This window comes from Vigna angularis, chromosome 7 (assembly GCF_016808095.1).
Source record: "Vigna angularis cultivar LongXiaoDou No.4 chromosome 7, ASM1680809v1, whole genome shotgun sequence".
NCBI classification, from domain to species: Eukaryota; Viridiplantae; Streptophyta; class Magnoliopsida; order Fabales; family Fabaceae; genus Vigna; species Vigna angularis.
The window spans coordinates 31,823,762-31,849,714 of NC_068976.1; the positions used below are offsets into that span (position 1 = coordinate 31,823,762).

Here is a 25,953-nt window from a genome sequence, read left to right on the forward strand (position 1 = left end):
GTAAAAATACAAAAGATAAAGTATGTACAAAAATATAGAGTAGGCTCTCTAATAGTATAAAGGATGTGTATAAATATGTAAAGTAATCTCGCTAACAATACAAATCAATGTATGAAAGTGTTTTCTTATACTCGTCTAATTAGTGTATTGATAAACTTATCTAATTAATATATGGACATGCACATTTAATGTCTATTGCTAGATTTGTCTGATCAGTATATACACAAACTTGTTTAATGTTCCAATACTCATATAATCATATAATGGATAGAGTTGTATTAATAGACTCATCTAATGTGTATATGAACAGTTTTGTCTAATATATATTATTATACTCATATAATTAGTGTATGAACAAACTCGTTTAATGTGTGTTGTAAGACTCGTTTAATTAGTGTTAGACAAACTCATTTATTATGTATTCTTATAATCATATAATCAATGTATGAAGTGATTCATCTGATGTTTTTTGTTATATTCATTTCATTAGTGTATGGATAGACTCATCCAACGTGTATTGTTAGACTTGTCTAATGTGTATTGATAGACTCATCTAATGTTTTTCACTATACTTACCTAATCAGTGTTTGAATAGAATCATCTTATGTGTATTGCAAGATTCATCTAATTAGTGAATGAATAAACTTGTATAATTTGTATTAACAAGTTTGACTAATGTGTATTGCAAGATACATCTAATTAGTGAATGGACAAACTTGTTTAATATGCATTGCAAGATACATCTAATTAGTGAATAAACAAACTTGTCTAATGTGTATTAATAGACTTGTCTAATTTATGTATAAAAAAACTTGTATAATATAGATAAAGACTTACTTGTCTAATTAATGTGTGAAAAAAATTGTTAGACTCGTCTAATCAATATATTGACAGACTCATCTAATATATTTTTCTATACTCATTGATCGCATACCCTCTAGCCAAGACCAAACATGTTCAAGAAGAGTTAAAGTCATATGTGGAAGATGGGCCTAGACTCTCTCTCTTGGACCATCATAGAGTTTTTGGTAGAGTAGAATAATTTGGGCCTTGTATTTTGGGTCAAGTAGTCTAAGATTTATTTGAGTTTGGGAGTTGCTCCCTCCACCCCCACACATCTCTTCCTCCACCTCCCCAATTTTCTAAAATGCCAATTATATCCTTTTAAAATGACAATTATATCCTCAAAAGTTAAAATTTTTTATTTTTATTATTTTAATATTTTAATTTATTTAAAACTTCTGATTTACTTCTCTGCACCTCTTCCTCTCTTCCATTTCCGTTTACCTTTCTCTCTTCCGTAAAGCTTCTTCTCCATTTCTCCATTTCCGTTTATCATTTTCTCTTCCGTAAAGCTTCTTCTCCATTTCTCCATTTCTCCATTTCCGTTTATCATATATAACATTTAAAATTATAAATTTAAATATAAATTACTGTAAATAAAATAAACAAATAAAATAAAAACGAAACGAAAAAGCAACGCTGCCTCTGGACGGATGACATCCTTCAACGGATGTCAACATCCGTTTAAGGCAAAACGGATGTCGACATCCGTTTCGCCTTAAACGGATGTTGACATCCGTTGAAGGATGTCATCCGTCCAGAGACAGCGTTGCTTTTTCGTTTCGTTTTTATTTTATGGCTCAGGATTATAGGCTTAGATATTAAAAGGATTATTGGAAGTATGGGAAGGCTTTAGGGTTTAGGATTATAGGAAGGATTATGACTACGTATCTGGAGAGGAACCACGACAAGGACACTATACCATAAACGCACTGCACCACCTACTGTATCGAGAACAAGAGGAAGATTGCTTGATAATTCTTTTCACGATCACCAAGCTTTGCAGAAAAATATTTTACTCATATAAGGAACTATGTAGGTTATCAGTTAAATATGTTATAAATGAATAAAATTAAAAAACAATAATTTTAAAAATAAAATTTTACTGAGGGGCAAAATAGTAAAGGAAAGGTGGAGGAAGGGGCAAAAAAGTAAAGGGGAGGTGGAGGAAGAGATGTGTGGGGGTGGAGGGAGCAACTCCCTTTGAGTTTTATATTATGGACCATATTGTAGGATTTAATTTGAGTCTTGTATTTGGGCCAAGTAATGTAGGGTTTTTATACCACTTGGGTCAACAAAGGTCAAGGTCCAATGGTGACCCAAAGTGGATGTCCATGTGCTAGGTTCACCAAGGGGTCAAAGCTTTTAACCTAGCTTGGTGGACATGGAGAATAGGTTGTCTAAGCTATGAGAGAGTGGTCACGTGTCAAGCTCACATTGGAGAGAAATACTCAAAGTTAGTGGGCACATGTCACTTTAGGAATAGAGAGAAGGTTGCTATCACTCATATAATCAATGTATTTCTATACTTGTTTAGTAATTTTTTTTATTATCATCTAATTAATGTATGAAATGACTCATCTAGTGTATGTTGTTAGACTCATAAAATTAGTGTATGAAAAAATTTGTCTAATCAATATAAGTGCAAAATCGCTAATTTGTATTTCAAGACCAGACTAATTAGTGAATGGACAAATTCGTGTATTAATTTACTCATATATACTTTTATTAAAATTAATTAGAAATCACAAAAAAAAATAAAAGTAAAAATTATAATTATAATTTTTTATTAAATAATATCAACTTGTTTTTTATATAATAAAAATATGAAAAATATTCAATAATAGAAATATTTATATTATAATTTAATAAAAATAATAAATACAACTTTTTAATTTTTTATTGACAGTTTTCTAAGATAAAATTATTATATAGCTATTTTTTTCGATATCAATGTAAACAATTTGTATTATTAATAAGTATATATTATTTTTTAAATACTATAATTTTAAAAAATAAAAGTAAAATATATTTTTTTGAATTTAATTTTATTAAATTATCAAATAATTAAAAATCGTAAAAGGACAAAATTAAAATTGAAAAACAATACTAAATGACAGGTAATTATAAATACTATTTTTTATTAAAAAAATAAGTTTAATTTTTACACAATAAAAATCTGAAGAATATTAAAAATAAGAATATTTATATTATAAATTATTATAAAAATGATAGACAAAATAACCATTTTTGCAATAGTGTTATTTAATTTATTAGATATTAAATTATAAAGTTAATATATATATATATATATATATATATATATATATATATATATATATTACAGAAAATCAGTTTAAAAATAAATCAAATGAAAAAAAAAGTGAAATAACTATTTAGAGAAATAATTTTTTATATACATCTAAACAATTTGTATTATTGATAAATGTATTATATTTTTTTATTTACTTGATGACAAAAAAATATAATTGTTTCTCTCATTTTTTGTTATTTTATTTTCGCATTTATCACCTTCAATGAGTCTTCTTTTTACTTTAAGGATCATTTTTCTTTTTTTTTGATGTGACTCGGTCTACTATAATTAATATTCTTATTGTTTATGATCCTCTCATTGTGCCTAGTCCACCGTTATATTCTCCTCCATCACCACTTCATGTTTATAGTCTAAGACATATTTGCAACAACTACTAAATGACTCACTTCAAGTGCCAACTATTTTGTCTCTCCGGCTTCAAAAACTAAGTTTGACTTTCCAAATTCCCTCCATAAAGGTACATGTTCTACTTGTAATCTTTCCACATTATATTGCTTTGAGTTATCATAGATTATCTTCACCATTTTATACTTGCCCTTTGTAAGACCCTTGAAAATCATTGCACTTAAGATGTTATATTTTTTAGAAATATAAAAGAAATTTATGTATAATGTTATATTAAAATACGTATAATGCTACCGTGAAATACGTATAATGTTATAGTGAAATACTACGGTGCTATAGTGATAATACCTTGTGAAACATGTGTTGCTAAAATAGTGTTACTATAAAAATGTAGTACAACTATAGTACTGTTACAGTGAAATGTAGTACAACTACAGTAACCCTAACTTCAACTATAAATAGGGGTGAGGAAATGAAGTTTTTCATCAAGATAGTGAAATTGAAATTTTAGGGTTAGAATCTGAGTTGTAGAGAAGGTAGAAAGAGTTTCTGAAGAAGTGTTCTTCATCAAGGAAGCATAATCAGGTAAGGAGAACTAACCTTTCTCTATTGTTATTTTGTAATAGACATTCATGGTTTAATATTGTTGTGATTTAAGAGTAAGTATCCTTGTTATTGGTTTTTTGTATGAACATTGTTGATGAAAATGGTCTCTGATCTTGTATTGAATCTATGAATGTGCAAATGTTAATATTTTAAGTAAATGTTAATTTTCTTTTGATTGTTCTATGTTCTTTGATTCAAAAAATATATGATGGGTGAAACCGTTGGGTTGTGAAAGTCTGATTACTTGATCTATTTTTTTAGATGAGGATAATGTGAAAATTATGAAAAAACTAGTTGGGGAACACTTTGGCTAAGAAAAGACATGGTACTTAAGTTGTCCATTGAGACACACCTCTCTTTCTTGAAAGTCTACTCAACTAGCTTTCACTCATTAATTTTTCCTCTTTCAAAAAATGTAAAATAATTTTTCATATAAAAATAATAAATAATGTGAGGATTTTGGTTTTCTTTGATTAAGTCTTCCTCATTTTTCCATTTTCTAAGTTACTTTAGTAAAACCTCAATTTTCAATTAGTCTACCATTGGATCAATCTGAAAATTTTATATATGGTTTATAAGACATAATAGTCCACTTTGACCATCAGGATTTATAATTTGAGATTTGTACTTAGAGGGATCAATTTCAAAAATTTTGAGTAAAATGACCACCACTTTATTTATGTCTCTAAGCAACATAGGTAAAGTCTCAATCCCCACTACGTTTATCGTTAGATTAAGTTAAAATTTTGATTTATGATTCTTGAGATATATTAATGTACTTTGACCACTCTGATTTTCAATCAGATGTATGTACTTAAGAGAACTAATTTTGCATCTTGGGTAGAGCTTAAAACCACTTGAATTTTATCCTTGAGTTGTCTTGATAAAATCTCAATTTCTACCGAGTTAACTGTTAGATTAGCCGGAAATTTGGATATTTAGTTCTTAAAACATATTGATTCACTTTGATCGCTCAGATTATTAAGTAAATGTCTAAATTTATAGAAATTAACTCCACATTTTTTAGGGACCTGATCACCACCTTAGTTCTTCCTCTGAACCACCTCAAGTAAAAATTCCATTTCAATAATCGTTGGATCGAACCAAAATTTTAACATGAGTTTTAGATATAGTGTTATTTATTTGATCAGTCGGATATTGAATTAGAAGCCTTAAGTTATAATAATTGTCTACGTAGTATTCCAATAAATTAAGTAATTGAGAACCTTAACATTTGTTGTTTGTTTATTATGTAACTTTTAGCACAAAATATTTCTTTTCAGTTGTTTTTTTTCTCATTGTGTTACTCATTCAATTATGTTTAAAATAAATGTTGACTCAATATGGTTCATTGAAGATTTGGTTGGAAAAAAATAGTGTTCTCTAGTCGTACCTTAGAACACCGGGTTCACACCATATATCGATATAATTATATAAATGAAATCTAGCTTATGTTGAGTACAATACGCGGTCGGTAAGCCTCACCAAAGTTATTATTCAAAAGTTATTAAGCAGAAGGAATATTACTGAGATAATGTCCATTACCTGTGTGTGAAGGACAAGAATTGAGATGGGTCCAATAGCTGCGTGTGAAAGACCAGTGTCCATTAGCTACGTGTGAAGGACAAGAATTGAGATGGGTCTAATAACTGCGAGTGAAGGACCAATGTTCATTAGTTGTTTGTGAAGGACAAGAATTGAGATGTGTCCAATAGTTGTGTGTGAAAAACTAATGTAACATCCCATAATCTCGCACTTGATAATTCATAGTTGATATATTGTAGCATTACATTTAATGTAACATCCCATAATCTCACACTTGATAATTCATAGTTGATATATTGAAGCATTACACCACCATTCATAATGAATATAAAGGATTTCATACATGATATATATATATATATATATATATATATATATATATATGTTTTAAACTCAGATTTCAACTACAAACTCATAAATATAACTCGAACTCTTCTAATTTATTCTTCTATCTCTTTCTTCATTGGCACTGAATCGGACGACATTCTTTCATCTGCTCCCGTATAACGAATTATACGATTATCGCACAAACACAAACAAGTAGGGTAAGCTAACATGCAACAAATCATTTATAAAACATGATAATTACTTTGATACACTCAACAAACATCATATAATAATTATGTCAAACACCCTCATACCATCATACAACAATCGCACCATAGATACTCATCCCATCATACCACTATCCCCAATAGACACTCATCCAGATGATACGTTGATGAGTAGTCACGGGAGGTTATGCACTTGTGATGACCTCTACTTCTTCTTACAAATACACTTCCAAAATACTCCATACCATCCACAAGGTTAGTCCTCAATACTATGTCCAAAATCGGCACATAGACCAGGACCTCCTGCCCCTCTCACCACATAACTCATCCTCCTCTACTTGAGACCGGATGATTATTAGAGTATCAGGATAACCTCCAACAATAGGACCCTCAACATCAACATATACACTAATACCATGTCATTACAGAATCTCTCCACGAGACTCTTATCACGCTCATATTCCTCAACTCATACTATACCATTACAAAATCTCTCCATAATACTCATATCATATTCAGATGCATAAATTCAATCCAATATAATAAAATACAATCATCACAGAAATCATACAAAATGAGTATATCACAAAATAAATTAACAATAATAAAATATCACTATAAATGGTCACCGGAGAAGAATCAAATGTTTGACGAATCAAACTCACCATAAACGCCAGTACATATGACTAGTCACAACTTACTGGATTTGACTAGGGCTGCTCTATGATCAAGGATGTACCAACTCCGATTTTTAAGATTCCTCTATCCTACCATCACAAATATAACCTTAATATAAACGTTCTGGGGAACTAAGAAGTTGAATTTGGCATAGCCGATTAGACATCTTCTTATCCTTCCAGAAAGACGAATCCATCACATATTTTATATCAATTGAGTATATTGCATAATAGTTTAATAGTACTTAATCTGTTCAATAGGATTTAAGTTAAAAACCTATCGAGTAGACTTCCAGGAAAGAGAGGTGTGTCATAATGGACAACTTAAGTACCAAGTCTTTGCTTAGCCAAAGTGTTCCTCAACTAGTTTTTAACAAATGTCTTATTCACATATTCAAAATAACAACATATTTTTATATTAACAATATTAACACATGAATTCAAGCATGAACAGTCATATAATTATCACATAAGTATACATAATAATTCAATACATAAATAGTCATACAATAATTAACATAAGGGCATAGAAAGGTTAGCTCCCCTACCTCTATTCCAGGCTTGGTTTCTTGATCCGAGGTTGTTCCCGGAAAACTTCTAGAATCTCCACACTAAAATCCTTCCTACTCTAAATTATTCTTAATCTTTCTTTCTTATGGTTTCTCTCTACTTCTTGGTGCAAAATCCCCCTCCCCCTTGCTTGGTATTTATAGGCCAAAATTCTGGTCCAATTTGGATTTTTTTTTATAAAAGAATTTTATTCACCTAAAGCTATTTTGTCTTCTTCATTCTGCCTCTACTTGTTTATGTTGTTCGATGATCATATAACGTATGTGTTGTATGGGATCAGATGAGGTTTTAGAAGAGGCAGAAGATGTTTAAGCAAGGAAATGTGTTGGAAATTTATTTGGGATTTTGGAAATGTATTTGAATAATGTTACTTTTGTAATGTAATATTCCAGTTTGGATTTTGGGATGAACTGTTATGTTTTAAGTTCAATGTTTGCATGGTATAAGACAATATTTTATTAAATGAATGTATGTTTTGAAAAAAATAATGGTGTGATACTCATAGAAAGCGTGTTACACCCTTCGTCTATTTCTATTGTGTCCATTTCTAAATCTATCAGTGATGCCTTAGCTCATCCTGATTGGCGCAAGGTCATGCTAGATGAACTAAGTATTATTCAAAATAGTGAAACTTGGGAGCTCGTCCCATTACCATTTGGGAAATCTATTGTTGATTGTAGATGAGTTATTACTATCAAAGTTGGTCCTAATGGTATTATTGATTGTCTCAAAGCTCGACTAGTGACCGAAGGTTACCCACAAATTTTTGGATTAAATTATGGTGATACTTTTTTAAGTGGCAAATATGGCTTTTGTTCATTTATTTATGACCATGATTGTTCTTCAATAATGTTATCTTTATCAACTGGATGTCAAAAATATTTTCTTCAATGAAGATTTGTAGGAAGAAATTTATATAGAGTAACCTTCCGGATTTGTTGCTCAAGGGGAGTCTTTTGTATTAGTATGTCATCTTTGTAAATCTTTATATGGCCTAAAACAGTCTCCTAGGGTTTGGTTTGAAAAATTTAGTAGCGGTGTTCAACAATTTGATATAACTTAGAGTGAGGTAGATTGTTCAGTCTTTTATTGTCATTCAAGTGTTGGATTTGTGGATTTGATAATATATGTTAATGACATTGTTCTTATAGGTAGTTACCATCATTTGCTACCATTTTCAGACTAAAGACCTTGGTAAACTCATATTTATTGGGTATTGAGGTAGCACAATCCAACGATGGTATTGTTATATCTCAAAAGAAGTGTGCATTGGATATTTCGGAGGAAACTGGATTGATGAATTCAAAATTTATTGACACACTCATGAATCCTAATATAAAAATCCTACCAAATCAAGGAGAGCTTATTTCAGATCCTGAGTCATGTAGAAGATTGGTTGGGAAATTAAATCACCTCTCCATGGATCCTAATACAAAACTCCTACCAAATCAAGGAGAACCTATTTCAGATCTTGAGAAGTATAAAAAATTGGTTGGGAAAATAAATTACCTTATAGTTACTCATTCCTTTGTAGTCACTATGATAAGCCAATATCTCAATTCCTTGTGTGAGATCATTGAAATGCAATCATCCGTATATTAAAGTACATTAAAGGATCTGTTGAAAAATGTTTGTTATATGGTTCCAACAACCATACAAAAGTTGTTTGTTATTTAGATGCTGATTGAGCAAGATTTCCTTTTGATAGAAGATATACTTCTGAGAATTGTCCATTGGTGGCAACTTGATCTCTTGAAAGAGCAAAAAATAAAGTGTTGCGGCAAAATCTAGTTAAAAAGCACAATATAGAGTTGTGGCTTGAGAAACTTTCGAACTTGTTTGACTTAAACAATTGCTTAAAGAGTTATAATTTGGAGACACCACTCAAATGACACTTATATATGACAATTAAGTTATTTATCATAATAGTTCTAATATTGTCTTTCATGAAAGGACCAAACACATTGAGATTGATTGTCATTTCATTCAAAAGAAAATTGCATCTAGAAATATCAAGACTCAGTTCGTTAACTTAAATGATCAATTAACAAATATTTTCACCAAGTCTTTACTTAGATCAAGAATTAATTATATTTATAATAAGCTTGATACATATAACCTATATCCACGAGCTTGATAGGAAGTGTTAGATATATTACATTATATATTAATTAGGAAAACATAATCTTTATATTAATTATTTTAGGTTTAATACCCAATTTTGTCCCAAGTTTGGTTCGGAAATCTCAATTTAGTCCCTCGTTAGAAAAGTAATTGTAATGAATCCTTACTTGTACATTTGTGAGTCAAGTTAGTCCCTTCCGTTAAATATAAGCAAACAAAGTTAATGGGATGATGATGTGGCAGTAGTTAGTGGTTAGGTGTCAAAACACAATAGGTGTCAAAACACAATAGTGACAAAGTTAGGGTTGTGGTGGAATTGTAATATGATGTTTTGAAATGGGAGGTTGGGGGATTTTGGGTTGGCCAAGCTTTACGAGCATGGTGCCAAGCCTAGCATCACACGTGTGGTGGGAACGATGGGGTACCTTGCACCTGAACTCACACGAACGGGGAAACCCACCACCAGTTCTGATGTTTATGCTTTCGGAGCATTGTTGTTGGAGGTGGTGTGCGGGAGGAGGCCCATTGAGGTGAAGGCATTGCTGGAGGAGCTGGTGCTGGTGGATTGGGTCTGGGAGCGGTGGCGCATGGGGGCGCCGCTGGCAGTGGTGGACCCCAGGTTGGGTGGGGCGTTTGATGAGGTGGAAGTTTTAGTAGTGATTAAAGTGGGGTTGTACTGTTCCGCGGAGGCACCAGAGAAGAGGCCCAGCATGAGGCAGGTGGTGAGGTATTTGGAGAGGGAGGTGGCGCGGCCTCCGCTGGTGGTAGGGTTTCATGTACTCCTTTTTATTATTCATATATGTGCCACTGTTACCAATACAATACCACCACACAGTTTAATTTCTTATTTTTTTAAATGAAAAGTAGAAGGAAATTGAAAAACTGAAAACTCGTAAAATGAATATAAATATATTTTACAAGAAAGAAAAATTTAAATACACGAAAATGAAAGAAAAATAATTCAAAACTTCTTAATTGTGAATTAAGAAGATGCAGGAATAATATTTTTATACAACATATTTCCATTTGATTTCAAACAATTTTATAATATTTCTAGCAATATTTTTTTTTCATATATAATTTCTATGATTTTTTATTATGAACATTTTTCTCCTACATATAGTATTATTTTTTTATTTAATTAAAGCTTAGTGGTGAAACAGAGAAATGGACATGATCATCCAGTGAGGGAGGTGGCACGCACACAATTGCGTTTTGACATTTAACCACTAACTACTGTCACATCATCCACTAACTATTGTCACATCATCATCCCATTAACTCCGTTTGCTTATATTTAACGGAAGGGACTAACTTGACTCACAAATGTACAAGTAAGGATCCATTACAATTACTTTTCTAACGAGAGACTAAATTGAGATTTCCGAACCAAACTGGGGACAAAATTGAGTATTAAACTATTATTTTATTTTTTCATTTTAATTTGTCTTTAGCCTTAATTCACATTGTCATTATTATAAATACATTAACCTCTCTCTCTCTATATATATATTTTCTAAACAAGAAAAATTAACCATATATTTAGTTTTATTATATTTAACATAGGTAAAAGAAAAAAATATTAAAAATGAAAAATAATTAATATTTGATTTTTGTTTTTTTTTAAATATGTATTTTTCTTTTCCTTTTAGTTATTATAATTGTTTTTGCTTCTAACACTTATAAATTTGTTAAATTTTAATCTAAGTAATATACTAATTATTTGTTTCAGCTAGATGAAATGTTCGCCACACCAGAATTTTTGCAAGAAGAATGACAACATTAACAAAAAAACAAAAATTTTGAAATTAAATTAAAAATATTTTTGAGTTTTTTCACTAGTTTTTGGTAGATATCTTTGTCTCACGTGGGATATAATAATATTTCTCAACATTGCATTCAAATTTTTCTTTAGTGTTAGATCTCACTTTAAGATCTTAAGTAAACTATATATAGGTCGCCACAATGATTATTTTTTTTATAGAAGATAATTTAAAACTAATTTAAATAATTTTGAAGATTTTACAAGTTCTTAGAACTTTATTGTTCACTGTAAGTGGAAATCTTGTGAGAAAAATATTTTTTATGAGTTTAAATATATAAACTTAACTTATTTTAGTAATAGAAAATAGTATCATTAAATTTTAGATGTATATTTCTTTTTTAGACTACACAACTAAAAGATGGTAAAGTAAAGCAGCTTGCGATCCATAGCGTATTTTCAAAAGCCAATCCAACCGTCCAAGCATTGCCATCAACGCTCCGCAAAGACTTGTATATCTTGCCACGGATCACAAACACAACCCGTCGATTAAAAAACCACGAGCGGCCACGATGCAAGAAACAACTCGAGATTCATATCCGCACTCTTCCCGCTCCAAATAAATACCACTTCCCACCCTTGCTGTTTTCCATCAATAGAAATCCCTAATTTCTCAACTTTTCACAAAATCCCAATTCGAATTTCAATTAAACAATGTCGGGTCGTGGAAAGGGTGGCAAGGGTTTGGGAAAGGGAGGCGCCAAGAGGCATCGCAAGGTGCTCCGTGACAACATCCAGGGCATCACGAAGCCCGCCATTCGAAGGTTGGCGAGAAGAGGTGGCGTGAAGAGAATCAGTGGGTTGATCTACGAAGAAACTCGCGGCGTTCTCAAGATTTTTTTGGAGAACGTGATTCGTGATGCGGTGACGTACACGGAGCACGCTAGGAGGAAGACGGTGACGGCCATGGACGTTGTGTATGCGCTCAAGAGACAGGGAAGGACCCTCTATGGATTTGGAGGTTGAGGGGTTCTGGTATTGGGCATATTGGGTTAGGTTTTGTTTTCTGGGTTTTCGTTTTGTAAATGTATGGACTATGTGTTTTGTGTAATGGTTCTATAGCTTGATTGTTCTCTGTTTGATGGAGCATGAAGTAATCAAGTTTGTTTAGTGTTATTCCAATTCTCCTATTAATTGCAAGTTAATTATTAGAAATTGAGTAATTTTACTGAATTATGAAGTTTTATTGCTTTGTTTTATGCTTTTTTTATTACCAGATTTACACTCTCCCAAGTGAAATAGAGGTGAATGAGTTTGCAAATGGGTTCTTATGGATTATTTTGCTGTGAATATATTATTTCTGGAGGAATTGGAAGCTTGGTTTTGAAGTTCATCTGAGTTATGTTTTTTGTTTTGGAGCTGGTGGTGAGAATTTGATGATGTTTTAGATTCACCATTTTCGGAAATTGATTATCATTTTGGTTTATTTAGCTCAAATTTTCACTTAATTTTGCATAATGGTAGAAGGAAAATGAGTGGTGGATTGTTGATGAATATGATTTTGGTTAAACTCAGCTGACATAATTTACTCTAATTAGTATATTAATGTTTGGAACAAGAAAATTTTAAGGATGAATTATGTTCACCAAGAATGGGATAAATATTTGAATTAATAACATAATTTGTAAAAGTTATATCATTACAAGAAGTGTTTTTAAATACTCATAAAATGAGGTTTTTAAAACATAATCTTTATAAAACACAGTTTGATTTTGTTGTTCATGAAGTGCTGTAATGAAGAACAATTTTTTGTCTTAATGTCTGGGTTAATGGTAGTATCTATACAAATAAATTAAGGTCTACAATCACAGTTTGCATATGAATCACTAATAACAACAAAAATTCATGACTTTAATTTTATCAACATATGAAATTAACATTATTTATTTATATATAAATTATATTGCATTTAGGTTTTGAGAATGTAACATCCCAAAATTATACAGTTATCAACTATATACTTAGAATAATCACATATATTAATAATTCAAAACAGTTTTAAAACACAGGGAGCGACAATAACGAAAAAGGCCGAACGGCTGTAAATGTACATAATTTTAACGAGCGTTCACAAAAGATAAGGACGAACGGTTTACAAAACAATGACCGAACGTCCAACTATATACAAACCATAAAAGTGCGCTCGCTCACAGCCACTCGCTAATCTAACTAAAAACCGAACGCCTCTACTGTTCGGCCTTCACTTCCACGTCTACGAGGTTGGCGTCCTCCAAATTTTCTTCTTCCATTGTTTCTTCAAGTAGCGCCTCCCCATCTGCTCACATCCACACGGATGATCATTGCATAGACAAGACGAAGGTTCAAGGACGAACGACAACACAAGAAAGAGACACAGGGTAAGCTTATTGAATTTAATTCAAGTCAAAACATACATTTCATACATATCACATATATCAAGTGAATCATAATACATACATTCAATTCATCCGTAACTTAATTAAAATCCTGATACTAGACCGACTGTCCGGACTGTATGAATTCTGTGTAGCTACGACGTCCGTGCACCCAGGTGGGATAGCTGGAATATTCGCCAGCAGCCACCTGAGGTTAGTCCGTTCTGTCCAAGTTACAGTTATGGACTAAGACCTCCTGCCATTCCCACACATGACATACTCCTCTCTACTTGAGAACGAGCACTCACGGAATATCAGGATGACCCGCCAGCTAAGCTTGCCACATTCATACTTTACAATCTCAATTTCCAATCAATAGTCGTTCCTCCCTGGAACGCTCGTTCAAATTCAAAAATCACAATTTCCTCTCTTACACCATTCGCACTTCTTAATCTTTCCTCTTGTTCACACTTTCATTCTTAGTTCCATTTTTATAAAAAGCCGAACGTCCAGCCCTCTTTGTAATAGAGGACGAACGTCAATAGATCTATTGGACGGACGCTATTTCAATTCAGGACGGACGCTATTTCAATTCAGGACGGACGCTATTTCAATTCAAGACGAACGCTATTACCGCTCGTTTGATAATTACGGAAGAACGAGCGTTCGGTATAGGACTGAGCGCTACTTATCATTTACACTTTTTGGACGAGCGTTCGGTCTGAGACCGAGCGCCACTTAGGACGTACGCTTTTAGGTCGAGGTTATCCTCTGATTCAAAATCATAGAAAATTTGGAATTTATATATATAAGATGAGATACTTTAATAATTTGACTAAGAGTGCAAAGGAACATTTTCAGGCTTCTCAAATTCTTACCCAACACTCAAGATGTCTACGTTTGACCGAACGCTCAATCGTAAAACTATATTTAAGAGGGCGTTCGTTCTCAAGGGAAATCCTTTCCAAATGAAAGGGTTCGACTACTTCAAGGAATTTACCAAGACTACCGAACGGTCAATGACCGTATCGATACGAACGTTCATTTTCATTGGATTTTCATATTTACATTCCACATACAATAACCATATTTTCCAGTATACTTACATTCATTTAATCATATCATAACATATCTTATACTTCTCAAGCTTTGAATTAAAAATCATATCCAATCATCCAGTACCAAGATCATACAACATACAACTTTACAGATCATTCATATACACAAGCATAAAATTCTCAGTACATACATGCATCACTTTTCATATATCATCTCAGAATCATAATCATATTTTCAAACTTCACACACGCACATGCAGTACAGAGATCACATGAATTAAATCTAATAAGCTTCCCTTACCCGGATTGTAGTGCGCGTTCTAAGATGAGTGGTTTCTACTTGTCCAAGGTGACTTTCTATTCTCAACGTTCCTCTTAAACTCTTCCACTAAAAGTTACAAAAAGAAGACGAAAGAACTGAGTTCACGCCCATGCATGCAGTTGGATCAAGGTTTGCAGAGATTCCAGAAACGAACGTCCAAGTGAACTTACCAGAACTGGAAATGGTTCGGTTTGATGGAAAGCTCAGGACGTCTGGATCTCCTCTACGGTTTCTGAAATTGGATCGGAGAAGGAGTACGTGAGTTATGGTAGAGAGAAGAATGGAGGTTCTAGAGAGAAGGTAGAGAATTTGAGAGGTCAGAGAGTTTGAGGAAGGAGATGAAGTGTGCAGAGAAGGGGAAGAGTTTTCCAGAAATCAAGTTTCTCTTCCCAGGCAGGACGAACGTCCACTCGCCGACTGCCACTTGGATCCCACTAATGTTTTAGAACGTTCCAAAGTGACACTTGTCAGCATGCATGCAGTGTGAGTGTGAGTGCGTTTTAATGGAAGGGTGTGCGTGTCACGGTGCATTAATGAGAGCACAGTGGTGACTCAGCGGAGTAATTATTGGGGCGTGACAGAGAACATTAGTTAATTTTATTAAAATTTAAAACTATATTTATTTGAACGGAGATGAGAATCTTAAAATTTAGATTTCTAATATATCTAATCAACAAATACTAATAAAATATTAATTATTCTTATTTTTACATTTATTTATATATAATATAAAAATTCTTTTTTTCCGTGTTACTATTATTTTCAATTTTTATTCGTTTTCCTATTTAGTTTTTTTATTAAATTTAATCATTTTAAAAATTAAATAAATAAAAAATATTTTTAAAATAAATAAAATAAATTATTTATATTTATTTTTATAATTATAATTTCATTATATTTTGTTATCATATAAAAAATAAAACACATGTTTTCACTAATATTAATTATGATATTTGAAATATTATCTTCAAATTTAAAATCGTTAAGATTTTATTTTTAAAATATGTAGAAAAATATATATTTAAATTATATTTAATTTCAATATTATTAAATGCATTTAAAATATATATTTTAGTTAAGATATAAGAAGAATAATAATTCATCTTTTAAACAATTTGATATTCAGATTTTAAAAAATTAATTTTAAATTTTAAAAAAATATAAATTTCTCTATCTTAGAAGAACAATTTTTTTTGAGTAAATATATTAATAAATAAATATGATATTTTGAGAAAAATATAAACAACTCCAGTATATAAAGAAGGAATATTCTAAAATTATTTTGAAGATTCTTGAATGGAATAGAGCAGAAATGCAATGAATTAGTGACCAAAGGTTTGATGTGCAAGTTTGACTTCCACAGCATATACAACTCATACTGACCCACACATTTATATCGATTGAGTCTATAACATATTCTATATATTTATTTTTTATTTATTTATCTTTCAAGATAATAGGGATTGAAAAATTTACATAAATTTATAATAAATCAATTTTATTAGAAGGGGGTAAAATGTACTTATAAATTGAGTCCAATTAACTATGTTTTAAGTATATTCATTATTTAAATCATAATAAAAAGCTTATGAATAATAATTTGAAAAATTATATTTGGATACATCTCAACCTTTTCTACTTCTATTCAAAATTTAGTGAAAAATTATTTCTTTTTACATTTTTTATTTAACTTTTATATTCTGTAAAAATAAAAATATAGTTTTATTGGTATTGTGTAAGTGTAAAGTAAAAGGTTATTATCTTAATATTTTTTGCTAAAATTTATAAAACCAAAAATTTATGATTGATATATTAATATTTTTAATAAAATATTTCCTATTTTGATTATTTATTCAGCTTCAAGCATTATTCATTGAGTATTTAAGTTAGGCATTGGTGAATAAAGATAATACTGAAAAGATGATGAATACTTTTCAATTTTATAAAGGAATACAAGTAAATTTACATATTTAAGGAGAAAACAAACATTATTTGAGTTTAATTTTTAGTAAATAATTAGTAAATACTGTTAAGTATTGTTTAAAATAATTACTATAAAAATTCTTTAATATTATTTAGATCATATGTGATAATTTATAATCAGTTAGTATAATGTAACTCAGTGCATAGCAAGAAAAAATAGGTATGCATTGACATTATAAGGTAGGGTTTGGGATTTACAATTTACTTATATAAAAAACTACAAAAAAAAATTATATATATATAAACAAATTTTAAAATAAAAAATTAAAAACAAAGAGTAACCTAACTTTTTTGGAAATTTATTGCAGAGAAAAATTGAACATGTAAAATACAGAGGTGCCACAAGAAAAAATGCACTGAGGAATGAAAATTCACTTTTTAACTAAAATAGTATGCTACAAAAAGGTGAATTTAGAGTACAAAGTAAGGTTGAATATATAAATGTTAAGTCAAACACGGTTAAGTTTAATATTTCAATGATATCTTCTTATTGATTTATGAAATAATTTTTTTTTATTCTTATGACATGTAATCTTACATTACAAGAGTTATTATACAATATCTTAATTAACTTTTCTAGATCTCTCTATCACATCACTCTTAATATATATCTGTACAATTTTACTTCCATAAAATGATTTTATATAAACACGCACTTTAACTAATATTTGATTTGTTTACCAATGTTCTTAAGAAAAATAAAAAACTATTGTACTTTAAAAAAAAAAACCCAATCCATCAAATGAAAATAATTTCTTATCTGAAAAATGAAAAAATAGAAACAGTTGGAAAAGTAAAGAGTGACGTGGATGAACACCATTGGCCAAAATTGGACGTTGGATCTGAGGCCGGCCATGATGTTATGTTACAAAATGCCACTCACCCAGCAATTGACCTGGTATCACACAAAAACAAAACCGTTGACCTAGTTTTTTCCTAATAAATCATCAAATTCTTCGTTTAATTTTCAAACTGTAAAATGTCACTCATTTCTCTCTCTATAAATAAGCTTGTTCAAAGAGATATTAAAATGAAAGTAATTTTAATTTTTGAACTTATTTGACAATATTTTCCATTTAAAAAAGTAAAATGTGACTTAGTTTATCATGATTATTATTTTGAGGTAATTGTTTGATCGTGGTTGGATGATTTGTAGATTATTTATGACTTTGACTTTCAAAATGTTAACTTGTAAAGGCAAACCTACTTGTGTTGATTGGACTGATACAAAACGTGAATGAAGAAATGGTCTGAGACAAATAAATTATGAGGCAAGAAAGTAACAGATGAGCAGAATGAATATCAGACCTTCTTCTTTATATTTTTGACACAAGAAATGATCTGGTCTTTGAATAGCTCTGCCATCTCTAAATGAAGAAAACAGCATCTCCCAAATTTCAGCAATCTAGCCAAAGGAAACAGAATCATAATCACCAAGTTCTTGCTACAGTCAATGATGAAGAGAGGCACAATCCTAAGACCGGTTCTGCACTCAAATCTTTCAAGAATGCTGTGAAGAAATGTGCACAGATTTTTTCATTGTTTCTCCTTGGCAAAAGAAAATCAGCCTCATATGTTGTTGGAAATGATGACAGAAAAAATACATCTAAAGTCAGAGGGGTGGCATCATGTAAGTATGATGATGAAAATAGAAAAATGTTTTGGTTTTTTGGTGATCTGAAATGATTTTGTTGTTCTTGCTCAAGATCAACCCTTTATATTAACTGGGGTTCTGATGGCAAATGCCAAGTCACTTCTGCATGATGCTTTTGTAGAATTCTTCTGAGTGAGATTTTCTTAAACTGAGATGTGCCAATTTGCAGCATCAACTGATTTATCTTCGGAGAGTAACACCAAGAATTCATCAAAATGGAAGTTTTCTTATTCCTACGCCTCATCTAGCACTGCAAGTGGACAACTTGGAATTGGCAACTTCTCCTTTGAAGAAATTTACAAGTCAACTGCAAAATTCTCACCAGATAATGAAATTGGACAAGGTGGTTTCGGAACTGTCTACAGGGGAAAACTAAATGATGGATCTATGGTTGCCGTAAAGCGTGCCAAGAAGGTAAATTAATGTTCATATTTGACTGTTTCCCATCTCAAAATTGGCTCAATTGTGCTGTAGATGATGAAAGTGAAACATGTCCATCAGATTGCTGTCTTTCACAAATTCTGTTATGTGATATGAGCCTAATGTAGTGAATTCCTTGCAGGAAGTAATACACAGTCACTTACACGAGTTCAAGAATGAAATATACACCTTGTCTCAAATTGAGCATCGGAATCTGGTGAGGTTGTATGGATATTTGGAACATGGAAATGAGAAGATCATTGTTGTTGAATATGTTGGTAATGGTAACCTTCGAGAACACCTTGATGGTAAGTCCTGTGTATCCAGCCATCTACCAAAGTAGGCTCATGCAGTCTATATAGTGTTCATTATTCAATAAAGCAATACTCTGATGCAGTTCCTTAATTATACAACACAGTGGTGACTAAAAAAGCAGTAAATTATATTGCAGGGATTCGGGGAGAAGGATTAGAAATGGGGGAGCGTCTAGACATAGCAATTGATGTAGCTCATGCAATAACTTACCTTCATATGTACACAGGTGTGTTCATAGAACTAAATTAGAAAGGAACAAATCTGTTACAACATATTTGAATTCTGTATAACTGTGATGTTTCTAATTGAACTCTCACGGAAGGGTATTTGCAATGTCTGCTAAAGTAACCTTACTGTGTCTTGTATTGTTTTTAATATCAGATAATCCAATTATCCATAGAGACATCAAAGCATCAAACATCTTAGTCACTGAGAACCTAAAGGCCAAAGTGGCAGATTTTGGTTTTGCACGGTTATCTGATGATCCTACAGCAACTCATATTTCAACTCAAGTAAAAGGAACAGCTGGTTACATGGATCCTGAGTATCTCAGAACATATCAACTCACTGAAAAAAGTGATGTTTATTCCTTTGGTGTTTTGCTTGTTGAAATGGTGACAGGAAGACATCCAATTGAACCAAAGAGACCCCTTGATGAAAGAGTGACAATCAGATGGGTAAGTGTATCAGTTCTTCAAAATTTCAACTTAAAGAGTAAATTACCACATTACTTTGGAGTAAGCAGTAACTGTTTAAACTACTTATGAAAGTCAAACAAAACTTCAATCAACATTCTGCAAGCAAGAAGTGAACTTTTGACTGGCAACACCCTCAAATTAAAAGGGTGCATGATAGATACACATTATTTAGTTAGGTTAGTGGGTTGAAGGAACAAGACATTTTGCCCAAATAATAAATAAGAGAAAGGAGGTATCTTGTGGCTTGAGAGAGAATTGATGCTTTGGGGAATAGGAGGTATCTTATCTAGAGAGAAATACCTAATTCTCTTTATGATAAATGCTACTAGCATCACATTATTTGGTTGAAAACTAAGTTTCAGCAAACTTTAGTCAAATAGAAGTTTGCTTTGTCTTTCTAATTAGATACCACTTGTCGGTGTATATGTGAGAAAAAATAGGAGATGCTAACTCATTGTTATTAGTTACCTTGAAGATTAAATTATCATCTATAATAATTAATAAAAACATAAACTTTTATAAGTGCTTTTTTTTTTGTACATAAGGCAATTTTATACTTAACATTATGCTAACTGTTGTTCTTTTTAAGTTAATTTTTTTATTGTAAAACTTATGCACACGTAAGTGCAATGGTCCCTTTCCTTCTTTTTCTGGCCTAGTCCAGCTGTGAAGACTTCTTATATTTGAAGTGCACAGTGAATAAATTCCATGGTCATAGAAAAATAAATCTACTTGCTAGCAAAGGAAGTCAATTTCAGTTTCTCTGTTCATAGAATGTGTATGGAGGATGTGATATATAAGCATTTTTTGTTTAATCGAGTGATGAAGTTAGATCCTTAGTCTTCCATGCTAAACAGGGTCAGCTTTGGTCATGTTTCCGAGTGATTCACTAATTTTTGTGAGATAATTAGTTATGCAGATTACCATGTTATCTGTTGGAGATCCCATATTGATTAAGATGAATTTACATGATATAAGATGCTACAAACTCCATCTTACTAGTCAGTTTTGTAGGTTGAACTAGATTTAAAGTTTGTTTCTTAAAATAATATCAGAGTCATCCGAATACTATCCCAGTGAATAGTTCCTGTATCATCTACTATTGATCTATTATTATTAATGTTTAGTCCCATATAAAAAACTATCCTAGCGAGAGTTTTTGTTTGTTGGACCTATCGTACCATTCAGTGTCGGTTCCCTATTAATTTTTAGTCTTATGCTTAAAATATATGTCTCGATGTGAAGGAATGTATTAGAGATCGCACATTAACTAAAGATAAGACAAATTTACTGTATATAAGTAGATACAAACCTCACCTTACCAAGTTTGATTAGAGATATGGTAAAATTATCTTATAACTAAATCATAATATTTTACATCACCTAAAAATATGAACAGACTACTTTACAAGTTTGATTTTTGTGACACTGAATTAAGCTTAGAATCTAAGTCTGAATATAATGTCAAAGTCTAATATGTAATTAAAGGAACATAATTTGCATGGATGCAGGCAATGAAGATGCTGAAACAAGGGGATGCTGTATTTACCATGGACCCTAGGCTGAGAAGAAATCCAGCCTCCATCAAGGCAGTAAAACAGGTTCTCAAGCTAGCTTTCCAATGCGTTGCTCCTTTGAAACAATCACGGCCACCTATGAAGAACTGTGCAGAGGTTCTGTGGGAAATCCGCAAAAGTTTTAGAGATGAAACCAATTCTGATCATCCTTCTCTTCCTTCACACCATTCTGCAGATTTTCCTCAAAGGGAAAAGAATAAGCATACAGTGTTTGGCATTGAAGATGATGACAGCTATAAATTTGTCTCTGTACCTAATCATATTCATTCATAAAATTTTGTTCATTGTTTGTTCAGAGTTGTCAACATCTTGTCAGTTTCGTTTATGCCTGATTGGCCTCAATATAATTGTAATTTCGGTGCTCATGTCATATAGATTCTATTCATATTAGGTCTTTGATTGATGAAAAAAGGTTTAAACTGTTGAATGCAATTTAGATTATATGCATCAGTGTGACTACAAGGAAGAAAAGATGGCTGAAACTTATCCAAAGGATTTGAGAACCATGTGGATGGAAATTATATAAAGGTAGCTTTATTAATGTTTTCTATAATTGTAAATAAAACTCAGGCAAAGGACATTTATAATTATTTGTAGCCCAGGTTTTTGTCACATATACCTTCCTGGTCCCCACTTTTCTGTTCTGTATCACTGGAAAAGAAAAACAATAAATGGTACCAAAATCAAGTGTGGCAAGGTAGCATGCTGCGTAATTAAAGAAGTCTCTATCAAAAGCTTTTACCAGAGTGTAAAACTGCGCAACCTTTGTCTGTTGTTGCTACTGTCAATAGATGTTTTCAAACGAATTGAGATTCTCTGCTGAGTTTATGTTACGGTCCCTATACTGAGTCTTCAAAATGTATTGATGTTGTATTTTGAAAAAGTTTTTAATATATTTTAAAACATTAAAACCAATGTCCATCATTATATTTTGAAAACTCAAGAGAGACAACACAATTTCAGTAGAGAATTCAAATAACCAACACTATCTGATCCCTTCACATGACTCTTGCTTGCTTCTCTCTCTCCTTTTTTTGTGTATGTGTCTCTTCATTCGCCACTCCTTTCTTACATTCTCCCTTTGTGGTCTAGCATAGCTACAAATAGTGAAAAATATTCTTTCATCTTTTGACAGGATTTGAACAATCAACACCTAAGTTTCTGTGTAGTTAATTATTCCTCTCTTTCCTGTTCTGCCTGTCTTAAATTTGAGATTAGTAATAGCACTTTCTGAAATTGTAAATGGTAATACTCTTGAATTGATGCTTTCTGTTTATGATAATTTTGGAAGACTGAAAAGTTTGCTATTATGGATAATTGTGTGGGTTTGATTATTAGGTAATTGTGCAACTGTGAGAGAGTGGTGGGGTTGAGTTGACTGCCATAGGTCACATTTTTAATATTGAATGATGTATGATATAAAGGGAAATGTGATTCATAAGATATTATCTACCATTCTACATAGAAAAATGTTGTATACAAAACCAATAGTAATACAAACTACAAAATTTTCAAATTTAGAAGATGGTTCATATTTCCTTCTCATGTGATGCTCTTTGATGTGATTAGAATATGGAAGATGCTTGTTTTCATAATCAGTTTGAAAATGAATATTGAAATTACATTTAAAAAATATGAGAAGGTGAATAATAAGTTATAAAATTGATTATCATAAGTATCTTGATAAGATAAAAACAGAGAATTCCGCAAAGTTATCATAAATTTTCATTTAGAATTCATCTATCTCTCATTGCAATGCATGATTATTTACCACTATGAAAATATGAGAATGGTTAATCTCTTTTGTTTGTTTTCATCTTTCTATGTGATAATTCAGCCACTTCATTGCAAAAAAAGCATAATCAAAACTACTAAAGAAAAATCTAAACTTATATTGATCCACTTTAGATCATATGAAACACATCTTCTGTCCACAAATTTAGTCTCAAGATGCATATGCAATTCAGGTTTGAGAAGAAATAGCAGAGAAGGTAATTGGAAAGCAAGTAGAGTTCAGCTGGTTTATTCCTTTTGCACTGAGAGAAGTTTATATGATATTTCCACCAAACATCCTTCCTGACACAGAGTAATAGAACATTAGAAACCATGTTCATTACTAGGATTTGGTGAAAGTTGTAATGTTCTTTGGTATCTACTCATACGGCGATTGCTCACAAAAGTGAAAATTTTCACGAGCCATAGAGTAGCTTTAAAATAGATAGTCTTTTTTAAGAAAACATCCTGCAAATATGAATCACTCTATTCTGATATCAAAATCTGCCAGTTACTTAGCATAAGCAACATTGGCTTCACAATAGAAGTAGTAAATCCACCAGAACAGAAAAATACACCTATCTTTACAACCTTGTTACTCTTTGCCCTCAACTATCACACTTGCTCTCTCTTCTCTGTTACTCAATTTTGTAGGCATAGAGAACGAGGCAGAACTCAATGGCTGCAATATTGATAGTTGAATAATATCCAACACTGTCATCATCACTCTCACAACAACCCTCCATAACACTGTCTTCTTTCTCATTCTCCGGTTCTGGAGGCCCCGGCTTGAAGATGAAAAGACCAGGCCCTGAACCAGACCCACTAAACAACCAATCGTGCACATCCCAAAACACTTGTACAGGTTGCTTGTTAACCATCACAGTTTGGTTCCCCCTGAACTTCCACTGCAGGTTCTTGACATTGCTCAACACAACCCCATCTATGGTAATCCACATCTCAGGGTCATTAGGACCCCCAGTTGAGCAGTCCACAATAATCTCACTATCTTTTCTCTTCTCATCGAACCGAGCCTTCGTTGTGAAGCTTTTCTTGGCAAACACGTTTTCTTTCTTGACCAACAACATAGCATCAACAAGGGCTGGTCTAGATTTCGTTCTCTTGTAAGCCTTATTCTCGTAGTCTCCCAACAACAACACAACCTCTTCATCACACACTAAGGCTACGTAGTAGTCGCTGCTCGGTTCTGGGGAGCCGGAGAATTTCGCCGACCGGAGATCCCAATAGAGCTCAACCTGGTTGCCATCAACCTCAAAGGTTTTGTACCCTTTTTTGCTCCAAAAGTGCCAAGGCTTCACGTCAATCTTGCAACTATACTGCACCTGACCTCCTACGCTATCAATCGTGACGTGCAAGGAATGGTTCATGTGATTTTTGCACCACAACACAGATACGTTCCTCCAATAGCCCATAACATTGGCTTGGTAGAAACATGTGACGGTGCTTTGTGCTAGTTTGCCAGGCAAAGGCTCCTCTATGATTTTGTCGGGTAGAATTGTTCCCACTGAATGTGATCTCAAAGAACGATGGAAATGCATCATCTTGTCACAAATTTTGGAAAGGAACAAAATTTTAGACCCCCATTTGGTGCATCAAAAGAAAGAAAGCAAATTTTTCATGGTGGTATCTGATTACATACGTGGTCCCTCCTCACCTCGGATTGTTGTGGGGGGAATCAATGGAACTGTAGATGACCCTTTGGAGAAGCAATGGCATATTGGTCGAAGAATTCAACGCAAGATATGAAAATTGAAAAAGATAAAGTAGTTGGTGTGAGTGATGATAATGAGGTTTGACGGCAATGTGAAGGTGGAATTGTGAATCGAAGGGAAATTTGTGTGGGCTGAGAAAGAGAAAAGGGAAGAAGAGAGGGTTGAGGAAAATGTTTGTGTTTTGATTCTTTGGAGAAAAAGTCTCCATTTAGAGGGTAGAAAGAAAATGTGGCCGAAAGACAAGGAACAGAAAGGATGTCCTTTCTAATGAACCGTGCTTTCAACAAAGTTTCTTCAACTTTCACAACTTAGAGACAAAAAAAAGGAAGGTTAGTTAATACTAATTCTTCGTCTTATAATGTTTTCTCATATTTCTATCCAAACTTTTTCTTTTCTATTCACTTCAAAAATATTTTTTTTTAATCACGAATTATTGTTTATTCCAATCTAATTCTAATAACCTCCTTCTAGAACATCTAATTTAATGTATAATTCAAGTTTTTTTTTAAACTTATGAAAATATTAGAAATAGCTTCATTTTAATTCAAGTTTCTAAAAGCATTATGGGGATAACTTAAGAGAATTAACATAATAATATTATCGACAAAATATAAATAATTTCTTTCATGGACTTAAAAAAAAGTT

At 32.0% G+C, this 25,953-nt stretch overlaps 4 protein-coding genes across 4 annotated transcripts; 3 read left to right on the forward strand and 1 right to left on the reverse strand.

Annotated features, from left to right (window-relative positions):
* The first annotated feature begins 10,015 nt into the window (after positions 1–10,015).
* On the forward strand, positions 10,016–11,376 carry LOC128197889 (L-type lectin-domain containing receptor kinase S.4-like). The gene is made up of 2 exons (XM_052880735.1): positions 10,016–10,375; positions 11,332–11,376. The coding sequence occupies exons 1-2, from the start codon at positions 10,016–10,018 to the stop codon at positions 11,374–11,376; spliced, it is 405 nt and encodes a 134-aa protein (XP_052736695.1).
* A 617-nt stretch (positions 11,377–11,993) lies between these two features.
* LOC108320013 (histone H4) lies at positions 11,994–12,537 on the forward strand. The gene has a single exon (XM_017551352.2). It carries the CDS (start codon positions 12,076–12,078, stop codon positions 12,385–12,387), a length of 312 nt encoding a protein of 103 aa, XP_017406841.1. The 5' UTR covers positions 11,994–12,075; the 3' UTR covers positions 12,388–12,537.
* Positions 12,538–18,352: 5,815 nt separating this feature from the next.
* On the forward strand, positions 18,353–22,343 carry LOC108320012 (calmodulin-binding receptor-like cytoplasmic kinase 2). Its single transcript, XM_017551351.2, has 6 exons — positions 18,353–18,768; positions 18,962–19,206; positions 19,355–19,520; positions 19,664–19,753; positions 19,909–20,204; positions 21,737–22,343. The coding sequence occupies exons 1-6, from the start codon at positions 18,510–18,512 to the stop codon at positions 22,073–22,075; spliced, it is 1,395 nt and encodes a 464-aa protein (XP_017406840.1). The 5' UTR covers positions 18,353–18,509; the 3' UTR covers positions 22,076–22,343.
* A 1,482-nt stretch (positions 22,344–23,825) lies between these two features.
* Positions 23,826–25,624, reverse strand: LOC108320007 (uncharacterized). The gene has a single exon (XM_017551345.2). The coding sequence runs from the start codon at positions 25,135–25,137 to the stop codon at positions 24,214–24,216; it is 924 nt and encodes a 307-aa protein (XP_017406834.1). The 5' UTR covers positions 25,138–25,624; the 3' UTR covers positions 23,826–24,213.
* Positions 25,625–25,953: the final 329 nt, after the last annotated feature.

Coding starts and splice junctions, on each gene's coding strand:
- LOC108320013 (XM_017551352.2), top strand. CDS start 12,076: ATGTCGGGTCGTGGAAAGGGTGGCAAGGGTTTGGGAAAGGGAGGCGCC.
- LOC108320007 (XM_017551345.2), bottom strand. CDS start 25,137: ATGATGCATTTCCATCGTTCTTTGAGATCACATTCAGTGGGAACAATT.
- LOC108320012 (XM_017551351.2), top strand. CDS start 18,510: ATGAAGAAAACAGCATCTCCCAAATTTCAGCAATCTAGCCAAAGGAAA. Junction 19,754..19,908: donor TTACCTTCATATGTACACAG/GTGTGTTCATAG, acceptor TTTTAATATCAG/ATAATCCAATTATCCATAGA. Junction 20,205..21,736: donor AAAGAGTGACAATCAGATGG/GTAAGTGTATCA, acceptor GCATGGATGCAG/GCAATGAAGATGCTGAAACA.
- LOC128197889 (XM_052880735.1), top strand. CDS start 10,016: ATGGGGTACCTTGCACCTGAACTCACACGAACGGGGAAACCCACCACC. Junction 10,376..11,331: donor CGCTGGTGGTAGGGTTTCAT/GTACTCCTTTTT, acceptor TATTTGTTTCAG/CTAGATGAAATGTTCGCCAC.